The sequence below is a fragment of the Dermochelys coriacea genome, chromosome 1, assembly GCF_009764565.3.
Source record: "Dermochelys coriacea isolate rDerCor1 chromosome 1, rDerCor1.pri.v4, whole genome shotgun sequence".
Taxonomy (NCBI): Eukaryota; Metazoa; Chordata; order Testudines; family Dermochelyidae; genus Dermochelys; species Dermochelys coriacea.
The window spans coordinates 97,034,468-97,048,784 of NC_050068.2; the positions used below are offsets into that span (position 1 = coordinate 97,034,468).

At 42.8% G+C, this 14,317-nt stretch overlaps 1 protein-coding gene across 1 annotated transcript in view; it reads left to right on the forward strand.

Annotated features, from left to right (window-relative positions):
* Positions 1–11,810: 11,810 nt before the first annotated feature.
* The window catches only part of HS6ST3 (heparan sulfate 6-O-sulfotransferase 3), a 536,885-nt gene continuing 534,378 nt past the window's right edge, over positions 11,811–14,317 (forward strand). The window contains exon 1 of the mRNA XM_038386996.2: positions 11,811–12,660. Within this exon, the coding sequence (XP_038242924.1) occupies positions 12,131–12,660 (530 nt within the window). The 5' untranslated portion in view covers positions 11,811–12,130. The remainder of the gene's footprint in view (positions 12,661–14,317) is intronic.

Below are 14,317 nucleotides of genomic sequence, written 5' to 3' on the forward strand. Positions count from 1 at the left end.
AACAGTTTACTGGCTGGGGCTGAGGCAGGGCGGCATACCTGGGACCACTGCAGTTGGTGTGGGGCCACTGGGGCCAGCAAGCCAGTGCAAGGGTTAACGGTTAAGGTGGGTTAACCAGTAAGACTAATGCTTACGGTTAACCGGTTAACATTTTACATCCCTACATCAAACCTCTCCTCTTTGCACATATCCCACCAACCCTCTCTTCCTACCAAATCTTTCCACAACTAGGATCCATCCCACTCAGCTTGGAATCTTCTCCACCTGACACTCCTACGCTTAGAATTAACACACACGTAGACACACAACTCACCAGAATTATAACCCCAATCACCACCCTGCTACATGAGATAACTACCTGGCTCAGAAACCCTCTTTATTTATATATAAAATAAACCACTAGAAGAAAACCTGCAACTACAATAGAGAACTCCCTAAAATAAGTTATATTACTGTAGTTCATAATTTGTGGAATTCTTCCTTGTATCTGGGTCTAGAAAAACAGAAGCAATAAAAGCACACAGCATGTATCTCTGTTCTGAAATAACTCCACAGAAGCCTTTACTCCCTACTCTGCCTTGTTTCTATACTGGCAGAATATGTGCTGCAGTGATTCCAGGGGATGGAGGCTTCAAAGAGCATGTGCAGACAACCGTATAGTTTTCCTGTGTGGTGCAGGATTTTAATAGACCCACATTAGCCTGTTACACCTGGGGGAATGCTGCACCAAAAAAAATCAAAAATTCTGTGTACAATATTTTAAAATTTTGAAAAATTCTGTATATTTGTCAATAACACACTATCACCAGTTTCAATTATTTTGCTAATTTATTTCAAAATAGCTGTCAGCAAGTAAGTCTGTAACAATACAGACAACAAAAAAGAATCAGGAAACATTTTTTGACAAAGATTCCTTACTAGGTGTCAAGGTTCCTTCCCCACTCTGAACTCTAGGGTACAGATGTGGGGACCTGCATGAAAACTTCCTAAGCTTACTTTTACCAGCTTAGGTTAAAACTTCCCCAAGGTACAAACTATTTTACCCTTTGCCCTTGGACTTCCACTGCCACCACCAAACGTCCGGGTTTATTTTTTGAGAAAGTTGTTTGGAAACATCTTTTCCCCCAAAATCCTCACCAAAACCTTGCACCCCCTGCCTGGGGAAGGCTTGATAAAAATCCTCACCAATTTGCATAGGTGATCACAGACCCAAACCCTTGGATCTTAAGAACAATGAAAAAAGCATTCAATTTCTTACAGGAAGAATTTTAATATAAGAAAAGGTAAAAAGAATCACCTCTGTAAAATCAGGATGGTAAATACCTTACAGGGTAATTAGATTCAAAACAGAGAATCCCTCTAGGCAAAACCTTAAGTTACAAGAAAGACACAAAGACAAGAATATTCATTCTATTCAGCACAGTCTAATTTCTCAGCCATTTTAAAAAAATCATAATCTAACGCATATCTAGCTAGATTACTTACTAAGTTCTAAGACTCCATTCCTGTTCTGTCCCCAGCAAAAGCATCACACAGACAGACCCTTTGTTTTTCCCTCCCTCCAGCTTTAAAAGTATCTTGTCTCCTCATTGATCATTGTGGTCAGGTGCCAGCGAGGTTATCCTAGCTTCTTAACGCTTTACAGGTGAAAGAATTTTTCCTCTGGCTGGGAGGGATTTTAAAGGTGTTTACCCTTCCCTTTATATTTATGACAGTAGGTGTATCAATACAGAACTTTGAGTAATAATTAATATAAACTACAATACAGAAATGTATTTCTCGCACCCCCCAAACCAAGCAGTGCAAAGGCTTGGAGGAGTCAGCGGTAATGGAGGAGCTGAGGGAGAAGGAAGTAATTGCTAAGAAGAAGCCTGGGGGTGAACCTGGAAGGTTGTTGGGTGTGCGTGGGAGAAGTATTGAATGGTTTTGAATTTTTTTTTTTTTTGGAGGGGAGGGATTGTTAGGGAGCCGCCTCCATGCAGACCCTGCTGATCCCTAGCCATCTCCATGTGTCCTTTCACCCCCACTCCCATTCAGCTCCTAGCGCAATGCTGTCACCCCACTAGCTTCTGGGCCCCCCATTCTGCCCCCCCCACTAGTCCTTCTGAACCCATCTATGTGACTGCCCAGCCCCATGCGCTTCACTCTGTCCGTCCACCCTATATCCTTTGTCTCCTCACCTGGCCCCACAGACAATGCACTGTGAGGAAGGCAGCCACTGCCCCTCCTTCTCTGCGGCTGGCTGCTCTGGGCCTGAGCCTGCCCTGTCTTCTGGCACCACAGTAGCCCCTCTTGGGCGAAAGGTACTATTTCAGTACCCACTGGCAAAATCTGTTTTCTGTAGAGGGAAAAAAAATATGTGGGGCACATGAATTTGGCGCATGTGCAGTGGTGCAGAATTCCCCCGGGAGTAACCTGTATTCCCTGCTCTGTGCTGCCTCCCTGCAGTCTATGTTTTGCAGGAGCTGTAGGGAGCATGCTCTGCTAGCCCAAAAGAGGTTTGTTACCTCTGCTACCTACAGTTGGCAAGGCTTGAACTCCTCGGTGGCCATCTGGTATCTTGCAGCCTTTAGGAGCTAAAGCAACCCCTTCAGGAGTCCCTCCAACTGGCAGGAGATGGTACTATTACAGTTGTGATGTTATTGGTGTGGTTTGGCTCCCTCAGCCCTAATCAGCCACCCTTGCTCTCCAAACACCAGTAACACTAGGATCTTCCCTATGTGGGCTCCACAGGTAGAGGTCTTGCTCAGTACCTAATACAGCCTGGAGCTGTAGCCTCTCCTCATCAAATATCACACAGTGCAGAGAGCAGAGGAACAATGTGAGCCACCCCATGTACAGATTCTCAGGCAGCCCTCTGTGGATACAGGGACTGAGTGGGATGGTGTCACAGGACAAAAGAGCCCCATTCTACATGATACCAGGGAGATCTGCCTATAAAAGGTCCCATTTATACATGGACCTGAGATTAGTCTGGCTCAAAGTTTTCCGGAATATACTTGTTTCTTAATAAATGTAACTCAAAAAGATGTAACAATGCCTATCTATGGGTGCAATTTATGGTTTGAAACAAAAAAATTGAATTTGTTTAAATTGATAGGTTTCACTTGTACTATGATGATATCTTGCGCAGGCTATGAATATTCAAAGCAAAATACAGCGAATTATTCTTTTGAGGGGAGAAATGAATATACTCCTGGGAAATTCTGCATCAAAAAATTCAAAATTCTGCACCAAAAAAAATTCTGCACATATTTTAAAATTCTGCATATTTTATTTGTCAAAAATAATCATACCAGTTTCAATTATTTTGGTAATTTATTTCAAAATATCTGTCTGCAAGTATGTCTGTAACCATACAGACAAAAAAAAAAAGATTCTGGTAATTTTTTTTCCACAGATTCCTTACTAGGCATATTAATACAGAACTTTGAGTAATTCATTTAAATTACAATACAGAACTGTATTTCCTGCACCTGTCAGAAGCAGTGCAAAGACTTAGGGGAGTCAGGGGTAATAGAGGAACTGAGGGAGAGGGAAGGAAGCTGGAGTGAACGTGGAGGGTCGTTGGGTGTGGGTGGGACAAGTATGGAACTGGGTTTTGGGGGGAGGGGTGGGATAGTTGGGGAGCCTCCCCCATGCAGACTTTGGCTGACCTCAAGCTTCTCCCTTTCAGTCAGGCACATCTGCCCCTGTCCCCCACCCCACGACCCCATGGGTCTCTGCAGCCTTCTCCCCCATCTCCATCCCCGTCCCCATGTGGCCTTTCACCCCCACTCCCTTCACCCCTTTTCTGAATGCTGTCACCACACTAGCTCCTAAACACCCCCCCATCTGTCCCCTCCACTAGCCATTCTCAACTCCATACTGTGACTTCCCCCATGTGCCCCACCCTGTCTGTCCTAACCTGACTTCACAGGCAGGGTGCTGTGATGAACTTCTACCCCCGGGGAGAATTCTGCACCGCTGCCGCACCCACAGATTCCCCCCCCCCCCCCGAGAAAATACATTCTGCCTCAGATGTGCTGCAGTTCCACTTTTGGCCACCAGAGGCCACGGTGGCATCAGAACAGTCAGCTGCGTTCATTTTGCTGGCTATTCTTGCACCACAGTGGCCTCTGGTGGGCAAAAGGCAGAAATGCAGCACTTATAGATTCATAGATATTAAGGTCATTATGATCATCTAGTCTGGGCAGAATGTATTTTCTGCAGAAAAAAAAAATCTGCAAGACACATGAACTCTGCATGTGCTCAGTGGTGCAGAATTCCCCCAGGAGTAGAACAAGAAGCAATGTGTAGGGTAGCAAATAATAGATTGCAGAGGCCACTGAATATAGAGGCATATATGAAAAATAAGATGAATTTGGGAGCATAAAATATGACAGAGAAGATTAGCAGAGATTTAAAAATAAATGGCCAAGAGATACCTATTTCAAACTCAGGACATTACATCCTCATAATAGGAGAATGCTATATGAACTCAAATCTATTGCACTTGGGTCAATTTTGGACATCATTTTGACTAAATGTTTCCATAAATTTCCATTCTCTGATTAAAGGAGACGAGAAAAACTTACATTTGTAATGAAATTAGTTATATAAAACAAAAATATGGCAAGCACCTGGGAATGGCAATTAACATGTGTAATATGACTTGTAAATTCTTTACAACAAAATTGGGCAACAAGGGCAGATTTTAATAATGCAGTTACTTTATAAAGGAATAATACAGTATAACATTGAAATGGGACTTTCAGTAAGGACAAACATTGCAAATTAATATGATCCATACTAGAATTATGGAAAAAATTAATCCCACAGAAATGACCAAAGTTAGCGTAGGTGTAGCAATTTAACTATTGTGATTATTCAGTTTGTATATTTGTGACAAGTAAAAGATATGGGATTTCTACAATTAAAAGTTGCTTTATTGAAACACAGACCTGGCTAGAAGTGTTGAAACTGCTCACAAAGAACAATTTAAAGAAACCAATGTGAGATGTACTTCACTTTAACTATCAGAGCTAGCAGAAGTACACTTAGTCAAACAAGTATGATTGCCAAATCAATAATCATATTTTTGTGTGTCTTCTTCACGGTATCCTTTGTATAATAACACACTTTGCACAATTCTTGATTTTGGCATTGATACTATGTCTCAAATGCCCACACTTCAGATGTCTCTGACTAACAATTATTACAGTTAATACTGGGATAGCCTTCTTCTCTGAGGTCTGAAGTTTTTGTTCTGTCCCAGAAGAACATTTTGGCCTCTCAAAGGCATTTAAGCACCATGGAAATATGTTAGTCCCACTTCAGACCTCTGAAAAGAAGGATTACAAATTGAACTTATGATCCAGTGATCTCTTTTAGGGAGTGCCTGTAATACTGTTGGGATCTAATTCAGAGGTCTTCAAGCAGTTCAATAAGATATTCTTGATATGTTTTATTCCCCACAGCATTACCATATAATATGGAATTTCTTTATTTGATAAAAAATGCAATGCACTCCAGTCTCCTGTTTAGTTACCTAAATATTTTTGAGGATCTGGGTCTTCCTGTTATTTGTGGAAGGACAGGGGAACTAGACTTTGATACAGTTCACAACAGTCTTTCAGCTCACACATGCTCTCCTGGACACATGATTTGCAATCAACAAAATCAGTAGAAAAACAGAATAATTTAATGTTACCAGAAAGCGGTCATTTCATACCAAAAATGTAGACAGATTTGGATTTATACAGGCATCTTGTGATATGTTCCTGTCAGATCTTGCAAAATTTACTCTGAAGGCAAAGTAGAATGTTTTTAAAAAAAATGAATAAAATGTTTGAGTTATGTCATTAAAAATTACACTGACTAAAAGATTTGGCGTTTGTTTAATATTTTGTTACCTTTTCTACGGTAGCTGAAACCTAGTTTGATACTACTGCTTCAGACTTTCCATAGAATTACATCTCCTGGAAAACTCATGAACAGGCTATATTTGAAGGAAAATAGGATGGTAATTAGGCACATTTATTAATGTTTTTAAGGATCATTTTGGGCCCAATCCTATTCCTGCTGATTTCAATGAGTATTTTGGGCCCAATGTTTTACCCGCTGATGTCAATCAGGATTTATAGAGAGTGCCTTTAACGACAGCAGGATTTTGAACTACTGGCCTCACTCTACAAGCTCTTGCACCTAATGTAGTGATTTGTACCTGTGGAAAGGGGATGTAAAATGCTACCAGATAAATAGCAGCATTTTACAGTCCCTTAGCACAAGTGTAACTGACTAAACAGGTGAATTTGGCCCTATGCATATGTATGAGTCAGGCTCTATTGAGTGGTTACATCTTTAAAAGAATACAAGGGACTATCTACGGTTGCTATTAACAGGAATCTTATAGAGATCAAGTGGTAGAGGCCTGTGTTTTTGAGTTGCATGAGCAGGATTTCTAGAAGTGGCTTTACAGGAGTATGTTGCTAGTTCCAGAGAGGTGGTAGCTTGTCAATAGTTATGATTGCAACCCAGGCCTCATGATGAGGCTTATTTTCATCTCCCTTGTAAATCCCCTCCGAAGTGAAAAATTCTAATGTTTATTTTGCAAGCCAGAATATCTCCTCACACCATTATCATTAAGATATCATTTTCACTATACCATTAATTACATATATGAAACTAATATTTCTAGCTACTTGGACATTTTACACTGTTACAAACATTAACCATTTCTACTTTTCAACTATTTACTGTATATGCAGGTGTAGTCTCTATCAAGACTCTACAATCACTGACACAAATAGCATCAACAGTCTCAAAATTTCTATTTTATATTGGTTTTTGAAAAAAATGTTTAAAGATATTGGGTTTCTTGCCAAAATGTATTCTATCACAATAATGAATAAAAGTAAACAAACATCTTACTTATTTTAGTCTGTTTTGCTGAGTCTAATTTATGCTAGCTTTTCCATAAATATAACTTCCTAATTATTTTGAGTGTAGTTGTAGCTGTGTCTGTCCCAGGATATTAGAGAGAGACGAGATGGGTGAGGTAATCTCTTTTATTGGACCAACTTCTGAAGAAACTTGTCTCTATCACCAAAAGGTCTTTCCCAGACCTGAAGAAGAGCACTGTATGGGTCAAAAGCTTGTCTCTCTCACCAATAGAAGTTGGTCCAATAAAAGATATTACCTTCTCCATCTTGTCTCTCTATTTATTTTGAAACAGTCATAAAACACTCTGCAATTTTGCTTTTTTCACTTATTAGTGTAATCGGAGCTCTCCCCTGACATCTAGTGGTGAGCTGTGGAAAAGGACTTCAGGAGCAGACAACATTTCCATCCTGTTCTACAAACACAGGACACATAATAAACTGGATGCCAATGTTCCCCTTGTTTGGAGTTTGGCTTTATGATAAAAGAAAATAACAAAAACATGAGTCCAGTATTCTCTACACTCCAAGTTTTTCATAAGCACAACTCAGTCTCCCACTAGAACTTTTCTTCTCAGAGAGGCACTCAGACCTTCCTTATATCCAGGCGGATGGAGAGTCCCCTCCCTCAGTACATCAGTAGTACCCACTTCACCTTTGCACAGTTTGATTAACACATACTAACAGATGTGTTGCTTTATAAAGGGACAATACAGTATGACACTGAAAGGGGAGGTTCAATAGGGACAAACACTGCAAATTAATATGATTAAAAAATAAGAAAGGTTTATACTAGAAATGAGGAAAAAATTAATCCCACAGAGATGACAAAAGTTAGTATAGGGTGTTTTAGGAAAACATTGCCAATTTACTACATTAACTTTTGGTACATTGATTTGTGACATTTGAAATAAATCTGTTGTTGAACACTACTTTTTAAATTTATTAAAACACCTAAGAAAATTCTGGGTGACCTCCATTTCCATTGTCTTGAGTGGGGCCAAGATTTCACACTCTCTTTCTGCAGCATAATTAGAAATTTTTCCTCTTGTTCTAGGCTCATGAATGTATTTTGGTTTTGTATTTCTCTGAAAGTTGTGCTGACAATGAAATGCTTTTGAAAATGATTTACAGTGGATGATACAGCAGCCTTCGTACTTGACAACTTTGCATTGGATTCTGATTGTCTCATTTATGACAAATAATCTTTGCTGTTTATTTACCTTTGCATCCTGTTTTTATATATTGGTATGCATTTGTAATTTTGCTTCATCTTCATTATTAAAATAGCCACAAATAGTAATACATTACCACAGATAATTCAGTCTCTAACTACTGCATCTGTTTACTGTTCAGCATTACATGGTGCATGTATAACAAGATCTATAATACGACCATCAGTGGTCTCATCATAGGTCTCAACAGTAATGATTACATTAACAAGACCAACTGACAACTCTTCAACATCATCTACTTTAAAGAACTCAATAAAGACCCCACACCATAATTCACCGATGAATTTAAAGATACTGCCAAATCCTTTCCCAAACAACTCCAAGAGAAACTCTATAACCTCACCCCAAGAACCCACACCAGAGACCATCTACATGCTTCCAAAATATACAAACAAAGGAACGCAAACAGACCCATGAAAGCTGGCCATGACACTATTACCAAAAGAATATCAAGGCTCACAGAAACCAGCCTCAAACTACTCACCACACAAATGGCCAGCTTCCTCCAGGACACAACTGACTTACTCCAGAAAATTCACAACATTAACAACTTCCCTCAGAACACTATTCTTGCCACCATGGATGTCCCCTCCCTATACATCAACACCTCTCACAATGACAGCATCTCTGCCTGTCTCAAATATCTACTAGACAATTTACAACACTGAAATATCCACTCCAAACGCCTCACCAAACTCATCCATTTCATTCTCACCCATAACAGTTTTACATTCAACAACAAACACTTACTCCAACTCTTGGGAACAGACATAGATATTAGGATGGCTTCCCAATATGCCAACATCTTCATTGGCAACTTCAAGGAAGCATTTCTGGACAAATGCATCACAAAACCAATAATAAACCTGTGATACATCAATGATATTTTCATCCTCTGGACAGACGACCTAAACTACCTCACAGATTTCCACCACAACTTCAACAACCACCACCCATCCATCAGACTCTCTCTAGAACACTCTCACACTAGCATCAACTTCCTGGATACCATGATCAGCGTTGACAATGGAACCCTATAGACAACTATATATAAGAAACCCACAGATCACTACAGTTACCTTCACAGATCCAATAACCACCCCAAACACACTAAGAAATCTAATTTACGGCCACGCATATACTACAGAATATGTTCTGAGGAGAAAGTCTGGGATACACACCTTAACTTACTTTAAACCATCTTCTACTAAAGAAGTTTCAGAGTAGCAGCCATGTTAGTCTGTATTCGCAAAAAGAAAAGGAGTACTTGTGGCACCTTAGAGACTAACAAATTTATTAGAGCATAAGCTTTTGTGAGCTACAGCTCACTTCATCGGATGCATTTGAAGAACACTCTGACCACATTCCTCTAGTTGTTACCTACCACCCATCCTGAAACGATATGGGATATCATCAAATAATTACAACCCATTCTCAGTGTGGACCACATTCTGAAAGAAAATTTTCCAGAACCCCCTCTTCTGACCTTCAAACAACCCCCCAACCTCATCTTCAGAAGCAAGCTCCCAACAGACCAAGACTCACTAAATCAAAGCAACACCAGACCCTGCCATAATAACAGATGCAAAACCTGCAGACATATTTCCACTGCTACAATTATCAGTACCCCCACAACTCACCTTTTAAGATCCATGCGTCTTACACATGCCTATCACAACATGTGGCGTACCTCATCCAGTACGCTAAATGCTTCAACAACAACATGGGTGAAACCAGACAATCATTGCGTTCTTGAATGAACTCTCACCAAAAATAAATAAATAAATACATAAATAAATAAAAAATGATAAGACAAAACCACTGTATCACCCATGGGTAAACACTTTTCACAGAACAGTCACCCATATCTGACTTCGCAGTCCTTATCCTCAAAGAAACCTGCACAACACTTTGAAAAGATGAGCCTCAGAGCTTAAATTTATAATTTTGCTAGACACTAAAAATCATGGTTTTAATAACAACACTGGATTTATGCTGTATTACAACAATCTATAACCCACTAACCCCCCTTTTTCATCCTATGCCTTCAAAGGTGTTAAGGGGCACTTCACTTTGAATGATCTCTTACTACACATATTAATTACTCAAGCTAAACAATCTGTTCCACCTTGTATTTAGTTATGAGACTCCAAGTTACTAGCCCAAACCTGAGAGAGAGCTCTGTTTAGCTCAAAAGCTTGTCTCTTTCACCAACAGAAGTTGATCTAATAAAAAATAATACGCCAACCACCTTGTCTCTCTAGGTGTCATGGTAGATGGTTTCTTATTTAAAAAAAAAAAAGTGCCTTGCTCAAATGGCATTCTTGCATGGATTGATACATTATTGAAATTTCTGAATGACTGTTACTTGCAGTTTAGAGTCCTTTTCATGGTCTTACTGGCATCTGCTGTAGTTCTCCAATGTCTCTGCCTTATGTAGCTGGGTAGCATATTTAACTTTTTAAAATTTTCAGTATCAGCTTCTCCCAAGACCATTTGGAAGTGGTCTCTACCAGGTTTCCTTCCAGACTGAAGGATTTAAGTTGTTCAATTTTTACCGATTTCATTTGTTTGACGCCACATAATTAGTAAAAAGAAAAGCAGTACTTGTGGCACCTTAGAGACTAACAAATTTATTAGAGCATAAGCTTTCGTGAGCTACAGCTCACTTCATCGGATGCATCTATTAGAGCATAGAGCTTATGCTCTAATAAATTTGTTTGTTTGTCTCTAAGGTGCCACAAGTACTGCTTTTCTTTTTGCGAATACAGACGAACACTTTGCTACTCTGAAACCTGTCACATAATTAGTGGATGAGACGCTAGAGTCTTTCTAAAAGATTTAAGTTTATTCCCTGGTCTCAGGTTTCAAAGATAGCTCCAAAGAGCTAAGATCCCCAGCCCACGTCACAGTATTTTGATAAAACCGCAAGATTTAGTGAGTCTAGTAATATTTTGCATTTTCTTAATATCCCAGCTCCTGATGTCAGATTGTGTAAGCAGCCCTAGTTGTACTTAAAAAGCTCTTGTGGTTTTAGGGAAAAAAGTGAAGGGCAGGAAACGATGGAGGAAATAACTCCACAAACAAGAACACCTCCCCTGCCAAAAACTTTTATGTTAAAAATACATGATTTTTATGCTAATCTCGTGATTTTAGGACGCTGGGGTTCTGGAGACAATGCTAATACCCACTGCCCCTCAGGCATTGCTTCTATCTCGGCTCCGTGCACCTGGCGGTGCAGAGGTACTTGGTATCACACACTGAGGAGAAGACGCCACTGCCACGATAGTGCAGGTACCGCCTGCCGCCCACAATTGCCACTCCCGCAGCAGTAACTCACCTGCCCACGCAGCACTGAGACCTAGGAGAGCAGCTTCTCCTCTTTTATTGGCTGTCGCCCGGCCCTGCCCCCCGTATTTCATTGGCTGGTGCAGCAGCCCCTCGCAAAAGCCATTGGTTTCCGTCTGGTACCGGCAAAGATGGGGAACGCCCTCTTTGTCGCTGCCGCCTCCCATTGGTTGTTGTGCCTGCGCGCTGGCCTCTACCATTGGCTGTTCTTGAAGCCGCCTGGCAGAGATTGGCTGGCGGGCGCCGAACCCCGCCCCGCGGACGGGGTGTTTGGGCGAGCAAGGTGTTGGAAGAGCCGAGGCGTGAGGTTGCGCTGCCGCCCGACAGTTGCTCAGTCGAGTTCCGGCAGCCTCGTGCCGTGGCAGCGCGCGCGCGCGCCCAACTTCGGGCTGCCGAACCCCAGCGCTGCCGTCCCGAGGCGCCGCTTCAGCCGCGTCCGCGCCCCGCTGCTGCTTGGGCTGAACCGGGGCGCCCGAGCGGCAACGAGGGGAGGTGCCGCCGCAGCGACCATGCCGGTGCCCGGGCGGGGGAGGGAGCTAACGGGAGCGGCCGCCCTGCCAGAGCCGCGCAGCGCCCGCCGGCACAGGCGCCTGCCCCCCGCCTGAGCCCGCGCCCGGAGCCCGCACCATGGACGAGCGGCTCCACAAGTGGCTCCTGCCGCCGCTGCTGACGCTGCTCTTCGTGCTCATCATGTACCAGTACGTGTCCTCGTCCTGCCCCGGCGCCGCCTGCCCGCGCCGCCGGCCCGCCCCGCACCGCGGGGCCCCGGCCTGGGTCGCCCAGCCGCCGCAGGAGCAGGAGGGGGCGGCGGCGGCGGCGGTGCCCAAGTTCCCGTTCGCGCGGGCCGAGCTGTGCCGCCGGGTGCAGTTCGACATGCGGGGCCGCGACGTGATCGTCTTCCTGCACATCCAGAAAACGGGCGGCACCACCTTCGGGCGGCACCTGGTGCGCAACATCCGCCTGGAGCAGCCCTGCTACTGCCGCGCCGGCCAGAAGAAATGTACCTGCCACCGGCCTGGGGGGGACCAGGACACCTGGCTCTTCTCCCGCTTCTCCACGGGCTGGAGCTGCGGGCTGCACGCCGACTGGACCGAGCTCACCAGCTGCGTGCCCGCCGCCATGGAGCGCAGGGGCTGCCCGGGCAACCGCACCCTCAGGTCAGTGCCTGCTCCCGGGGGAGGGAGGGCTGCTGCGCCCTGCGCTCCGGATGGGATGCCGGCCCCAGCTGTCGGGGAAAGGGGGCGGCACCGGCTGCTGCCCCTTGCAAAGCGCCGGGTCAGACACGGGCCCTTGGAGGATGGTCCTGGGGAGGGCGGCGCTGGGGCATGGAGGGTGACAGTCCACCCGCTTCTGCAGTCGCAGTGCTGCATCCGATGAAGTGAGCTGTAGCTCACGAAAGCTTATGCTCTAATAAATTTGTTAGTCTCTAAGGTGCCACAAGTACTCCTTTTCTTTTTGCGAATACAGACTAACACGGCTGCTACTCTGAAACCTGCTACAGACAGGCACAGAGGGGAGCTGCCCCCCTGTATAGGTCTGTGGCATTCAGCTCGTTGCTGCCGCGGACTCTCGCACTACAGAGCTCTGATGCTGTCTAGGTATTTCCCTATCTAGCCCAGGCTCTTCATCTAGCCTAAATTCAGTCCTTTCTTCAATCGCTGGCTAGTTCTATTTAATCTGAGCAGAAGGATCCCTTGCAATGTACCTGACTCCTTAGAAATCACCCTTATAAATACCTTTCTAAATACAAAAAGAAAAGGAGTACTTGTGGCACCTTAGAGACTAACAAATTTATTAGAGCATAAGCTTTCGTGAGCTACAGCTCACTTCATCGGTAGCTCACGAAAGCTTACGCTCTAATAAATTTGTTAGTCTCTAAGGTGCCACAAGTACTGCTTTTCTTTTTGCGAATACAGACTAACACGGCGGATACTCTGAAACCTTTCTAAATACAGGGTCTGATCCATATTGTTAAAAGCCCTTTTGAAAAACAAAAATTGAGCTCTAGAAGCTAATTTGTATTATTTCACCTGTGTTCATTTATTTATTGCATTTCACTTCTTAGTCAGTTTAATTTGCGTGCTCTCATGATCTAGCAATCTTTGGATTGTACAATAGAATATTTCAATCCAAAGACTCTTGGTGGACATCTTGCTACTGTAGTGCTGTAAGATTGCAAATAGGGTCTCTTAAACTTTTAAGTCATTCAGAGCAGGAACCTTCTCTTCATAACTGTTGATGAAGTACCTAGTACTGGTGTGTAAACAAACCTTTTGTAAAATTTCATTATTGTCAGAACCTATATTTGGGCCCAAATTAATTTTGTTTCCTAGAGTTCCAGCAACAATTCTCCTATTAGATTTCCCTGCTCTTTGTTAGGGGATTTTGGTGGGTAGGTAGGCCTCTGTTTTTCCTTGTCTCAATAACATATGCCTGGGATGTCTGAATTTCTGAGACAGTAGACTTTTCAGCGACTTAGCATCTAAGGGATTTTAATAAATTTGGATCAGTTTATTCAGTTATTCACATTCTTGTCTACATGGAAGAAAATAAGGTAATGAAACCTAAAAGTTTACCAAAAAAAAATTGGAATCTACAGGCATATGCTTCATACTTTTAATCAGTGTTAGAGTGCAGACTTTGGGAAAGTCATTATACTTCAGTATTTTAGGGTTGTGTATCACCAAAAATATAACCCCAGATATGGTTAGCTGTGTGTGGAAATATATTTTTATTTATGATCCCTTATGCTTCATGACATGTTTTTCTGAGCTTTGTTAATTATGCTTACAAGCAGGTTGCAAATTTGATTTG